Source organism: Grammomys surdaster, unplaced genomic scaffold (assembly GCF_004785775.1).
Source record: "Grammomys surdaster isolate TR1022 unplaced genomic scaffold, NIH_TR_1.0 193, whole genome shotgun sequence".
NCBI classification, from domain to species: Eukaryota; Metazoa; Chordata; class Mammalia; order Rodentia; family Muridae; genus Grammomys; species Grammomys surdaster.
Window position 1 is genome coordinate 9,643,146 of NW_021604638.1, and position 13,850 is coordinate 9,656,995.

Sequence of the window (13,850 nt, forward strand, 5' to 3'; positions counted from 1 at the left end):
GTGTGCTATTGGATTACACATGTGTGCTATTGGATTACACTCGTGTGGTATTGGATTACACATGTGTGCTATTGGATTACACATGTGTGCTACCACAGCTACCACATCCTGATCCCATGTTGGTCCATGGCTTAAATTCCGGTCACCAGGGTTGCGTAGCCAGTGCGTCTGCCCACTTAGCTGTCTCCCCAATCTGCATGCTCTCCCATAGAAAAGACCCGAAAGCTTGAGAGAACTGATGCTAGGAAAGGAAACCGGTGTTACATCTGAGTGACTTTCAAGAAAGACTTAAGAAGGTTCTGTCTACCATACTGCAGAGGAAGGCTGGGTCTGGGTCTCACGGAAGGAGCAGGCCACATTTGCCAAGGTGGCTCAGTGGGCGATCCCTACCTCACCCTCACTGACTAACATGACAGAGCTGTTATCAGCACCTCACTGAACAAGGGGGAGCACCAGGTCCCAGAGGCAAGAGATAGTGCGTCGGGGTCCTGAAGCCAGTGAATGCTGGAACTGACCCTGCCATTGCCTTCAGGTTGTCGGAGAGGCAAGGGTCCTTGTTGCACAGATCGGAAGGCTGAACTCCGAGAGGAGGACAAGAGTGCATCCCAGGTCCCAGAGTGTAGGAGGCACTGGCCTGAGTCCCAGCCTGAACTGACATAGCACTCAGAAGAAAGGCAGGCAGGGTGACTCACTTTGGACAAGCTGGGGAACCGAGGAGGGGGCGGGAAAAGGCAAAAATTAAATTAGTTGATTTTATTTGAGTAACTTTTTGAAGAAGCAGATCCGGCACTGGGTGCTCATGGAGACTCCAGGCGGCTTTGAAAATCAGTCACAATTAACTGAACCTCCTGATCAGGGCTGAGCAGGGCGGGGCTGACAAGCGGCAGTGGATCGGGCAGCTTCCGAGATCAGAGGGAACAGGGACGCAGCTTGCGACATGAAAGGCAGCTGTGCTCGCAAATTAAACCACTCAGAGCTTAAAAGAGAAGGAAAGTACGCCCGGGGCCATTGAACCAAGCTTCTGAGGGGGGGGGAGCATGCCAGCCCACACTGGGGCCGGTGCAGAGAAGCAAGTCCTCAACAGACAGTTGGCAGGCCCAACACCTCCTTGACCTTGAGCGAGCCCCTGTCCTCCCCCAGGGGTCAGAGTTACTTGTGAGCATCGGGGGTGCTTCGTGCCTCAGGCACAGGCACTGTGGCCCGCATTGGTGATCATCAGGCGGCCCACACAGTGAGGGACTGATGGGAACCAGACTGGCTAGAATTTGGTAGAAATTCTCCCCCTTTTTTGATGTATGTTAGGGTGTCTGTGTATGTGTGTGCGTGTTCGAGTATGTGAGTGTGGGTGTGCACATGACACTAAGCATGCGTGAAGGTCAGAGGTGATCCTCCAGGGTTGGTCCTTGCTGTAGAGCTTGTCTTTTGTTTGTCTCTGTGTGGCCAGGCTGGCTGGTTTGTAAGCTTCCGGATGATTCTCTCTCCATCCCTCATCTCACTATAGGCACACAGGGACAACAAAAGGGCACTATCTCATCCGGCTTTATATGGGTCTGGGGATTAGAACTCAGGTCCCCCACATTTGCACAGCAAGCGCCTTCTTATCCACAGAGCCGGAAACTTCCTTTTTTATGAGAGTGTTGAATCACATACTGAAAGAAGGGAACTGAAGGAAAGAGCAGCACCAAGCAGGGTTTTCCAACCCAAATTACCTAGAGAGCTAGTTAACACAGGTTGCCGAATCTATCCCCCCAGGGCTCCTTTCTTTGCAGTGCTGGAGATCAAACTCAGCTCATGCACGCTAGGTAAGCTCTCCATCACAGAGCTCCACCTCAGCCACACCCCCAGAGTTTCCAATCCAGCAGTTCTGACTGTGAGACGTGATAGCAAACTCCCAGGAGCTGCTGCTAGGTTGGGTACCACACTTGAACTCAAACCACAGTCAAAGAATATTTCAGGTGCAGGGAGTTATGGGTGCCAAGACCCTAGGATAGGCTGTGCTCCGATTGCTGCAAGAAGAGATGGGGAGGGTGGCAGAGCTTGGGTACCTCCGTAAACAGGTCTTAAGCTGAAGGAGCTAGGATTTGGTTTCTGCTGGAAGGCTTTTGGTGCTGGCTGAGTGAGATGTAGGCGGAGATTTGATAAGACCCAATGCATACTTTTTAAAAATGGCCTAGCTTGTGTTGATATATACAGACCAAGGGCAGAAAGAGGGAGGTGAGAGGGGGTACCAGCTGGACAGGTAAGGGACAATGGGAAAGAAGAATGCCATTGTATTATTTCAGAGCAGAGCCCACGGGGTCAGTGCACCCCTGCGTGAGCTCTGAGCAGCTCAGTATTGGAGCTGCCTTGGAAGGAGGAGTAAGTTCATCCTCGGTCTGGTTAGGACTGGGGTGTCCTCCATAAACACAGGTGGAAATGCTGGGGACACCTGGATGAGTCTGAATACTCTCCTAGAACCATGGCAGGAGAGGAAGGGACAAAAGCTTGGGGCTTCATGAAGTTGACAAGCAGTGAGTCTGGGCAGAGAAGTGCTTACCTCTGTGGTCTTTCAGTGTAAGGAGCCCCGGGTGCCTCCCCTAGCGTGTCACAACCTGGCCTAGATACAGTGAGAGGAGTCCTGCATCTTCCAGGATACAGGAGTCTTCCACGGTTTCCAGACCCAACTCCACTTCTCCAATCATCGATGCCAACTGTATGCAAAATACTGTGCTTGGCACCACAGAAAACACAGCCCCTCAGCTAGGCAGTGTTGGTGTACACCTTAAATGGCAGCACTTGGGAGGCAGAGGCAGACGGATCTGAGTTCAAGGCCAGCCTGGTCTACAGGGTCAATTCCAGGATAGCCAGGGCTACACAGAGAAACCCTTTCTCAAAAAAAGAAAGAAGAAAGCATAAAGCCTCGATTCAATCTGTGTTTATTAGCTGCCGTTTCATTCTGTGTACTGCAGAAAATGCAAAGAACATTGAAGTCTGCCAGCATTTATTAGCGCCCACTATATGCATGGCATCCAGGTTACTTGACTCTGAGAGCCCTGTATCAAGTCACCGAGGACAAGGGCATTGAGAATGTTTGCTGGGGGTTACTTTGTATTGAGACCCACAGATAGAAACTGAGCAGACCCTTGGGATTCCTGGTACCCATTTCACACACTGCACACTGCGTGTGAAGGGTCACGGTGCACAGATAAACAGGACACCATCCCAACCTCAGAATAGGACTGAGTCACACCTTCATCTGCAGCGGCCTCGATCAATTGGTAACGACTAGAGAGTCTGAAGGTTTCATTTGGGCTCAACAGAAAGGAGTGCCACAATAGATTAGTGATGTCTGCTGTAAGGTGGGGCTGGGGACATAGTGTACCACACGGTAGCAGTGGTGTGGCTGGATCACAGGGTTGGGGCTCAACCGAGTGTGGATGTTGCAGGCCCCTGCCACAGTCCCGTTCCCTTGGCTCCAGTTCCCTGTGAGCTGCATCTCTAATGAGTAGATGGAACCTGTTTTGCAGTACAGCCCGCACTTCTTGGGATATTCAGTAAATAATAGCTATCAGCTAACACTGCTTTCACAGAGCGATTTGCCTTTATCCTCCAATCCCGGGAATAAGGAGGGCAGGTGTTACTGTCTTCATTCTGCCGACTGGGAAGTAAATGCAACAAGAGACAAGTGAGTTGTCTGAGGCTCTGTAGTCAAAGCTGAGACAGACCTTGGAAACCAGAACTCTGACGTCCCTGAAAGCAACATCCTCAGCTTTCTTCAGGGGACAGTCGCGACCCTTCCTTGGGAAGTACTTGACAGCTCGAAATCTCTCTCACACCCCTAATCTCACCTCACCCTCTTTGTGGGCTCTCTCTTAAGTGCTGACACCCCCATTTTGCAGCAAAGGGAACCAAGGCCGAAGAGCAGAAATAAAAATGTAAAAGCGTGCGGCCTGTTTCCCAAATCTAGGACTTGAAGGGGCGGGGGGTTGGGGGGTAGCTGAAAGGAAAAGAGGGTGGTTCCCGGGGGTATCATTTGCTGAAGACAGCAAACAGTAAGCCAGTAAGCGGGGAGTCTCTGACTGTCCCATCTGCAGCCAGAGAGAGTGGCTCAGCAGCCCTAGGGCCCAGGCCAGGAATCAATCGCCGGCCTCGGCAGAGACGACGACTTCTAAAGATGTTTTTAATTAAAGTCCAGGAAGATCTATATGTGCTACACCCTCTTGCCTAGCAACAGCGCCAGCTCTGGCTTCCCCGCTGGAGGGACAAAAGGATGGGATGCTTCTGGTGGGGACAGGTGGCAGCGGGCCCTGGCCCTTTGGAGTCGCCCCCAGGGATCCCAGGTAATCTGGACAGGGAAGAGCAAGCCTATGCTCACTTTGTCTCTTCCCGCAACAAGCTAGTCAAAGCTGGCAGGATGGCCCAGCAGGTAAAGTACCGGCTACAGAGGCCTAATGACCCAAGCTCTGGGAACTGTGTAAAGACAGAAAAAGAAAACCAGCTCCACAAAGTTGTCCTCTGACCTCCACACACATGCATGCCATGACACAACACACCCCCCAAACACACACCCTACACATAAAAAATGAATAAGATTTAAAAGTAAAAGTAACTAAATAAAGAGAAAAACAATCCGTCCAAGAGTAAGTACTCGCTCTGTGCTAGGCTCTGAGCCAGCATGGCACCCAGTGCCAAGCTGATGGAGCCACTAACCTGCCCTCAGGGGCCTAACACAGTGCTATCAAGTGAATGAATGCAGCTAAATTACAGGCAAAGATGTTTATAGGTTGAGGAGGTGGGTAAAGTGCTTGTCCTGCAAACATGGAGACCTGAGTTTAGATCCTCAGCACCCAGCCAGAAGCAGCATTGTGCCTCCCAGGTCCTAAGGACTGCAGAGACTGGAGTGTCCCCATGGCATGCTAGCCAGCTCCTCTAGCTGACTTGGTGAGCTCCAGGTCCTATGAGAGACCCGGTCTCTAGAGATAAGAGAAGATACTCTACATCAACCTCTGCCCCTCCCCCTTTACCACATTGCCTTCTGCCATTGGCCAGACTATTGTTGCTGATGCAGACATTAGCTGCGTCCCAAACACACAAGGTCACTCACTGGACTCCATGAGTATGACCTCATGTGAGTGCTGAGAGAACAGAAGATCGTGTGGGCTTTAATGTAGGGTATCAGGAAAGCCCTTTGGGGGTGAACATTAGATACACACCCAGGGTCAAGAATGTGGCTGGGATCCATAAGGAAAGATACAGAGTGACAGAAGAGTGTTCAAAGCCTCTTCAAAAGGCTTGCTCATCTCTTAAGGCCAGACCTCACCCTTCTGCCCCATGCACTGCCTCATGGCCAGTTTTCTGTGCGGTACCGTCTTCATTCCGTGATTCTAGCTTGCTACGTTTCTGATTTCTACCTCTTTCTGCCATAGTAACTGCCCCACTTTCTGTCCCCAAGTATCTATCCCTCATCTCTCCACCCTGACCCACTTTCCTGCCCCTCCTCTTCTGTGTTACCTCCCCTGGTGCTGGTCTCTGGACTGGCCTCCTTCCCTGTCCTGCCACCTCCCCTTCCCTTGAAGCCCACCTCTCCTGTGGATCATTCATCTACATTAGAGCGCCCTGGCTGGGCAGCTAGAAGCAAGGTCAAGCCCAGCCCAGCCAGCCCACATTGTAAGTGATGGTCCAGGAGGGAGCTGGGAGGAGGTAGGAGGGCGGATTTGGAGAAGGGGCTTGTTTCCTTCATAATCTGAGTGTTCCCAGGGACTCGACAAGTGGTTTTTAAATTTTAATAGAAAGCATTCCACACTGCACTGGCAGCAGCAGGGGGTGGGAATCTGTTTTTATAAATGTTGGAGAAGCCCAGGGTGTCCCCAGGCCCAGCAGGGCAGCATGGGAGGTAAAGGCAGACAATTAGAAACATCTTCATAATGACACTTGGTCTCTCAGCCAGGGAAGGACTCTGAGCTTTGCCAAAGCACTTAATCTCATTAATCTCATTACGGGGGGGGGGGGTCCTCCACATCCTAGATGCAGGAGGGACAAAATACTATTGACTCTACAGATTTATGAACCTCTGGGGTGGGGGTCCTGCAGCCTCAGGTGGGACCTTGGAAAAGGCTGGAGTAAGAGTTTACTTCTGTGGCCTTCCAGCTTCACCCCACACTGCATCGCCTCCTCCAGGAGCCGGCTGCGGCTTCCTGTACCCCATGGATAGCCTGTGTTAAGAGACCAGACAGGATGGATGACATCAGAACCACCTGGATAAATCAGGGATGAGTAGCAGGCAAGTCTCCTCTCGCTGGTGTTGGTGTCCAGGAGTCTCCGACTCGGGGCCAAGGACATAGCCCTAAGTGCCTCCTGACTATCCAGAGAACTGAAAATGAGTTCCAATGATGTACATGTTACATATCTGGCCCGTAGGCCTCTTAAATCCATCATCTCTAAGCTCCAGGGAGTCTCAGATTACACAGGGAAACAGGCCAATCAAAGGGAAGACTGGCTCGTTCCAGAGTGAGGTGAGGACACACTGGGATGTGACCCAGGATTGTGATGGGGGGAGGGCTACCTACACTCCCTGGAAGTGGGAGGGACCTCTTAGAAGAATGTCTCACACTGTTCTCAGCTGTGAGGAGCTTTAAGGACCTAGGGCAGCACATGGCAGGCTTGCTCTTCTTGATGTCCCCTTCAATGCAGGTCTAGCGTGTCTGGAGGGTGACATCCTGGCCAGGAAGATCTGGGTTGGAATCACTTCCTACCGTGTAGTGGAGAAATTACCTCAGGATAGCATTGAACACGTCTGTTACTCCATTTCCTTACTGGTCCAGTCAGGGGCCAGGTCCACACTGCATCCATTCTGAGCCCTGTAGGGAACTTATATTTAAAAAAAAAATCCCCTTGCCTGGGCTCAACCCGCGGAGTCCTATTTAATTGGTCAGGAAGGAGACTCATGTCAGTTTTATTTTAAAACTCCCAGAGGATTCTAATGTGTGACCAGACTGAGCACCGTCAGAGTCTGTGCTCTCTAAGGACCAGACTTCCCATATTTAACATTCTGCATGGATGCCTGAGCCCCGAGATCCCGTTTACCCAAGAATCAAGCCGTTCCTAGTCCAGTTAACTCAGGCTCTTAAGAGGTGTTCAAGCAGGGGGACCAGGCAGAACCCTAGACAGCAGCCCTTCCTCCTGTCTCATCTCCCCAGCCCCTTCTATGAGGAACCGGATCCCATCCCTGCCTTGCTTGCTCTCCTCTCCCTCCCTGTACTTTCTCAGAGTCCCCTCCCCTTTCAGTCACTAATTTAAATCAACCCCAGTCAATCCCCTCCTTCTATCTGGAAGGCAGGGCATGTTAGTTTTGACACCAGATCCACCGCGCACTGAGATCCTGCCTCACTGACCACCAGGCCGGTTGAACGTGGTGGGTACTGTCCTTGGTGCTGATCTCGGGACTCTGCATTCTAACGGGATCCAACCAGGCAGCAGGTACTCTTAATTTCTGCCTCACAAATGAGGAAGGAGCCCAAGACACTAAGAGATAAAGAGGTTTATTGCCCAGCTCAGCCTCAGGCTTCTCATCTGCAAAGTGGATATTTTTGTTTGTTTCTTGAGATAGGACCTCACCCTGTAGCCCAGCCTGATCTCAAATTTATGGTAACTTCCCATCACTGTACCCTGAATTCTGGGATCACGGGTGTTAGTAATCTGACTCTGGAAATCTTAACCAATCTGAGTGCAAGGCTTCTGTGTAGCTCTCATGCGATGGTGTATGTAAAGTGTATGTATGTGATATGAAGTGGTTATTCCATATATGTAATGCCATCACTGTTGTTGAGCAATGATACCCAGCCGTGCGTTTCCACTCATGAGAGCTGCACGTGGACTTTTAGATCCTGTGGGTCATTTGAGACCACATTGGTGGCTTGATGTCTAGCCGTTGCGTGAGTGCTTACACAAAAGCCAGAAAGCAAGACTTGTTCCCATCAACCCCTGCATCTGTGTCACAGGCTTAGCATGAGGACAGGGGAAGTGTTGATCATACATCATGAGCTGCTAGGCAGAAGCCATGGCAGCTGACCTAGAGGACAACGCCGGGGTGATCTCACAGCTGCCTCCAGCCTGGCACCCTTCTGTCTGCCAATTCTGGGAGCTTCTGACTGCTGGGGAGGGGCTGTGTCCCCTAAGAAAGCCATTTCTTCAGGGCCTGGGGGGCCGTGGTGAATCACTGACCCTTCACCATCCCCACGTGTTGGCATTAACTGTAATGGCTGCCATAAAGAATCCCAGATTGGGGAAATGATTCGAGCATCCCGGAGGGAATCCCTGAGATGCAGTCAGGGAGAGAGAGAGAGCGTGTGCTCAGCCATGTCCCCAGGGAGTCACTCAGCCCAGCACTGTGACTTGCCTGTGGGATGGGAAGGAACAGGCAGGGAAGAGGCAGAGAGACTGTGCCTCCTAACAGTTACACCAGCTCTATTTACCGAGCACCCATCGTGAGCCTGACACTTCATGTATCCTCTCCCACCCCAGTGCCTCTGTGAGGGAGGTCTGGATGCACTGTACCCAGCAGCGGGGCCTCCTGAGACTGCCACCTGCAGCCATCAGGTTCTTATAGCTGCTGGGCGCTGTTCTTGGTTCTGAAACAAAAGGCTTCTCAGCATGATCTAGGGAGCTTACAGGAGTGTCCAGGCACAAGGGAGCTTGTGGCATGTCTCAGATCAAGGTCTGCAGTGGTTATGGCTCAGCACACCAGGCCACTTCCCCAGAAGTGCCCTTCATTGCGCCTGTGCTGACACAAGTCCCCAAAAGGACTCTGGCCATGTAGTCATGTGTTCAAATCCCACCATGTCCTCTCCGTGTACACTCAAACAAACCTTTCCCGTCTGGCCCATTTCCTCACCTGTAATGTATTTCAGAGGTCCACTGTGTACCTCTGAGAGGCTGTATGGACTAGTGGTGGACTAAGAGGCTGTGTCTTAGGTATACAGTAGGTGCTCAGCAGGGATCCGTTATTTCCTTCTTCTGCAACAGGAGCTGTGTGTTTGGCCCTGAGTTGGCAACCCACGATCATCAGCATCGTAGGGAATGGGTTGCCCTCTCTCCTCACCTTCTCAGGGCAACTCAGGTGTGCCTGGCATGGAGCTGTAGCCAACAAAGAGGGGTGTTTGCAGGGCCTGCTCAGGAGGCTCCAGAGGCTGGGAGGGGGGGACCCAGAGAGGAAAATGAGAAATGCAAGGGAGAGGAAAAATAAATACATGTGTCTGTCTGGAATGATGGAGGGCCCCAGGCTGGAGGCGGGAGAGGCGGGCAGCAGGCTGGGCTCAGCAGAATTGCTGTACTGGCACTTACAGACTCCCTCATTAGCCAAGCAGTGAACTGCCCTCACCTCCCAGCAGGCTGCTTGCTGGCCCAGAGAGCCTAGCTCAGCCCCAGGAGGGTCTCACCCAGGTCCCCAGCAGGACATCCAGCTGAGGACATCACCCAGATGTAGGATCTCAGGATCTTCCCCTTTGGGTCTTTTCCTGAGCCCCCCAAACTCTCTCTGAATCTTCCATCTCCCCCGCAACACACACATACACACACACATACACACACACACACACACACACACACACCCTTTTTTTTTCTAGAAAGGTTCCCATAGACCTTCAATCTGCCCCTCCCCCCACCGGTCCAGTCTCACGTCCCAAGCCCTGCTTTCGTCAAATTGAACATGATGTCAAATTAGAGCCATCTCTGGGACAGGCCAGGAGAAGCTCCCAGTTTAATGAGGCAGCGTCGAAAATCAATAACTTAATTGCCGCTGTTTGATGGACTTTTATCCAATTTATGCTTCTCCCCAGCAGCCTACGTGCAGAGCATGAGGAGAAGCGTGTGTGGCTTGTGGGGAGGGGGCAGCACTGTCTGGGCATCAGGGGGAGGGGCAAGAGGGCACCATGGCCTACTGCTAACCACTTTCCAAAGGGAAGCTGGCCACTGTTATCCTCCTGCCTGGGGGCCAGGAGATGCCAGCGTCTGAGGCCTAGTGAGCTTGATTGTGCTTCTGTTCCCTCTGCTGCTGCAGAGATAGATGGAAGACAGGTGGCAGGGTCCAAAATGAATCCAGAGGGGCTGGAGTGACTAAAAGCCCCCAAGGGCCTGCTTTCTAGTCCCAGCTCTGACTGTGCCTCATAACTATATAATGACTGTTATCCCCGCGTCTGCCTTTGAGGGACTGCCCTTAGCTGCATGGTACTGGGAATATCAAATCTATTCTCCCACTTGCCCTGCAGACCAAGGACTGGCATTCTGCCCATTTTGGAGGAGAAACTGAGACTCCTTTGCTGGCCCTACATCTGGGAACCAAGGGACATTTGAATCCAGAGATGAATCCATGGCCGCCTGTATCCCTAGGAAGGCCCTGGGTCAGGAAGCAGGCTGGACCTTGGTTTGAGAGTAGGGCTGTGAAGTGTGCGCCCAGTGACCTCTATCCCCAAAGGGTCTCCTATTCTCATGGCTTCCTGAAGACAGGGAGGGGACAGGGCTGCAAAGTTTCAGGTGACCGCTGTATGACCATTGTCTTGCTTGGTCCCCCGGGCCCAGGCACGTCCGTGATGCAGGTGATGGCCTCTGATGCAGATGACCCCACTTACGGCAGCAGTGCCCGGCTGGTGTACAGTGTGCTGGACGGCGAGCACCACTTCACAGTGGACCCCAAGACAGGTGAGGGGTGGGGCTGGGACAGGGGGCGGGGCCAGAGATGCATTGCCCAGGCAGGCCACTGAGCTCCCTGACCCAGCAATGCTGAGGAAGCACAGAGCATGTCTCTGGGGTTGTGAGGAGGTGGGCGGCCACACAAGAAGAAGAGAGAGCAGGGAAAGGTGGGTGGTGTCTCCTGAAAGAAAAGGACTAAGAAGGAAAGGCAGGAGGCACAGCTGTCTATACCCTGTAAGTACCTCATGTGTCTAAACTTGGTCCCTTGTCCTTGGGACTAAACAGATTCCAGTGTGTTATGGAATCACAAGAGTGTTCTGGGAGGAGCTGGTTTTAAGCAGGTATTAGGCTGTGCTTCCATGGCAGGTGTTGATCTGACAGAAAGATGAAGTGACACTTCCTTATTTACCCCTTGTCTTAGTCAGGGTTTCTATTCCTATACAAACATCATGACCAAGAAGCGAGTTGGGGAGGAAAGGGTTTATTCAGCTTACACTTCCACAATGCTGTTCATCACCAAAGGAAGTCAGGACAGGAACTCACACAGGGCAGAAACCTGGAGGCAGGAGCTGATGCAGAGGCCATAGAGGGATGTTACTTACCGGCTTGCTTCCCCTGGCTTGCTCAGCTTACTTTCTTATAGAACCCAGGACTACTAGCCCAGGGATGATGCCACCCACAAGGGGCCCTCCCACCTTGATCACTAATTGAGAAAATGCCTTACAGCTGGATCTCATGGAGGCATTTCCTCAAGGGAGGCTCCTTTCTCTGTAATAACTCCAGCTTGTGTCAAGTTGACACACAAAACCAGCCGGTACACCCCTCACACGCATAGGCTCTACCGAGCAACAGTGATGCACCCACCATCCCCCTCCTCACTAATCCTGAGCTTAGATCCTAATGATTCTCTGAGATCCCTGGGAGAGTACCAGTGCAGATGGAGGCTCAGAGAGGCAGATGACTAAGCTGAGGTCACACAGCTGGGAGAGCTGCTGACCATGATCCTGCAGAACGTTCTCACTACCCCTGAGATAAGAGGAAGATGGGAGGGCTATCAGCTACCATGTGCGGTCCTCGGAACTGAAGGGGTAGCATTTTCTGGGACACTTAGGATTTGAAGTACCCAACAACAAGACATCAGATGGAGAGGTGAGGGAAGGCACCCAGGGAGAGGGCATGGCACAGGTGAAAGCTACGGGTGGGAGATGAGGCTGCACATGTCCAGGCTGGCAGTGCTCAGGAGCTCAGGTTGAATCTAAGGACAGTGTGTGTGGGCGTGTGTGATGGATTGGGCTTTGGGTTTTTGTTCATGTGTTTGTTTGGTTTGGTTTGGGGAGGAGAGGGAGGAGTCTAGTCCATGAGCTCAGTTTAATTGTGTTCTTTTACACATAATATCTTCATTATTCTTGCCTCCTTGTAAAAAGCAACACATTTCAGGAAAACATTCAAACATTAAAGGAACACAAAGAAAAGAGTACTCCACTCCCCATCCCCAGCCGCCACAGCCCCACAGGTAGAGGCTGCTGTGTACAGGCTGGACAGTCTCAGACTCATTCGCTTGAAAAACATTAAGTCATTTTGAAAATAGATAGAACATCTCGGGGTTCAAAATTCAAGAAGTTCCGATGAGTATTTAGCAGCAATCCTTCACCTCATCTGGTCCCCAAGCCATCTTGCCTGTGTCCCCAAGGCAACCAATGTAATTTTCTGCTGGATATTTGCAGAGCTATGCTTTGCATGTACAAGGAAATAGGGCATGTGCGTTTGTCTTCTTCACTTTACTCGTAAGGTAGCTATAAACACACCTTACCCATGGCTGCTGCTTTTGCTTAACAATACGTCTTGAAGATGGTTCCATATCGGTCCATAAAGAGCGCCCTCATTCTTTTATTTAATGCCTGTTATGGATATACTGAAATTTATTTCAGTAGTCCCCTCCTGATGGGGATGTACCCTGCGTCCAGTCATTCAGTGCTACCGTGAATAAGCTCGCACATACATCATTTTGAGCCGGTGTGAGTGTATCTGCAGGGTAATTTTCAGGATGTGAAAATGCAGGGTCACAGAGCCCATGCATTTGGAACGTCAACAGATAATACCTAGAGGTGCCAGATTACCCACCCCACCCTCGGATGGCGGTGCCCAGGTTTGCTCCTCCTCACTGACGCTGTGGGTTCATTAATGATTTCTGAGCTGGGAAGTGACACTCTCGGCTTTTCATTTTAACAAGATCCCTTGTGTGGTATCGAGTGAGCTGGGCTCGGAGACAGGAATTGGTGGCAGAGAGGCCCCAGAGCCCAGGTGTCCAGCACAGAGCCCCCCAAAGACAAAAGTCAAAAGCTGGTACTTGCCTAATACTCACACGGATACCTTAACCCCTGGCTAGTTAGGAGGCTGGAGTAGATGCAGGGTTGGGAAAGAGTGCATTGAGAACCTAAAGAAAGAGAAGGAGCCACAGCGAGATCCCGCAAGGGGCAGACGCTAGGCAGACCGAAGAGCCTGAGGCTTCCCTTACCCTAGTCTCCCATGGTCATGGAGGTCTGGGTGCCTCCTATGGAAACAGGAGGAAGCGAATTAAGAGAACTCTATAGGAGAGAGATTGACCATTGGGTCCCAGGGACTGGAGGAGAGCTAAAGAATATGAAATCAGGCACTGGAGAGATGGTGCAGCAGTTAAGAGCATTGGCTGAGGACCCGAGTTCAGTTCCCAGCACCACATGGCCTTGCAACTCTCTGTAACTCCAGTTCCAGGGATCTGACCTCCCTCCTTCTGTATACACACACACACACACACACACACACACACACAGAGCACTCATATGTGCTCACAGGCAAGCATTCTTACATATAAAATAAAAGTTAAGTATTTTAAAATAAAAATTCGGCTTTAACTGTGCCAGCATTATGAGGGAAGAGACAGAAAGAAACTTCTAGAAGTTTCAGCCATCTATCTGAATTATAAACACGGAGCTCTGAGACTGATCGAGGCTTTTGAAATCTCCTGTAACTATGGGAGACTAGGATGAGGGAGGAATCAGGGGCTCCAGCCCGCCCAATGTCTACCCCTCGCAAGAGCTTGGTGTACCCCTTTTTCTCTCTGCATCTCCAGCTTTATTGCCCACCGCTCTCCATCCCCCCCACCCTGTACTCATGAGCATGTAAGAATGCAGGGTGGGACAGCTTTGGTT

General features: G+C 51.5%; 1 protein-coding gene across 1 annotated transcript in view; it reads left to right on the forward strand.

The window, feature by feature from the left end:
* Cdh22 (cadherin 22) overlaps positions 1 to 13,850 on the forward strand; it is a 122,181-nt gene that overhangs the window by 66,510 nt on the left and 41,821 nt on the right. Inside the window, exon 4 of the mRNA XM_028769733.1 lies at positions 10,552 to 10,671. Within this exon, the coding sequence (XP_028625566.1) occupies positions 10,552 to 10,671 (120 nt within the window). The remainder of the gene's footprint in view (positions 1 to 10,551; positions 10,672 to 13,850) is intronic.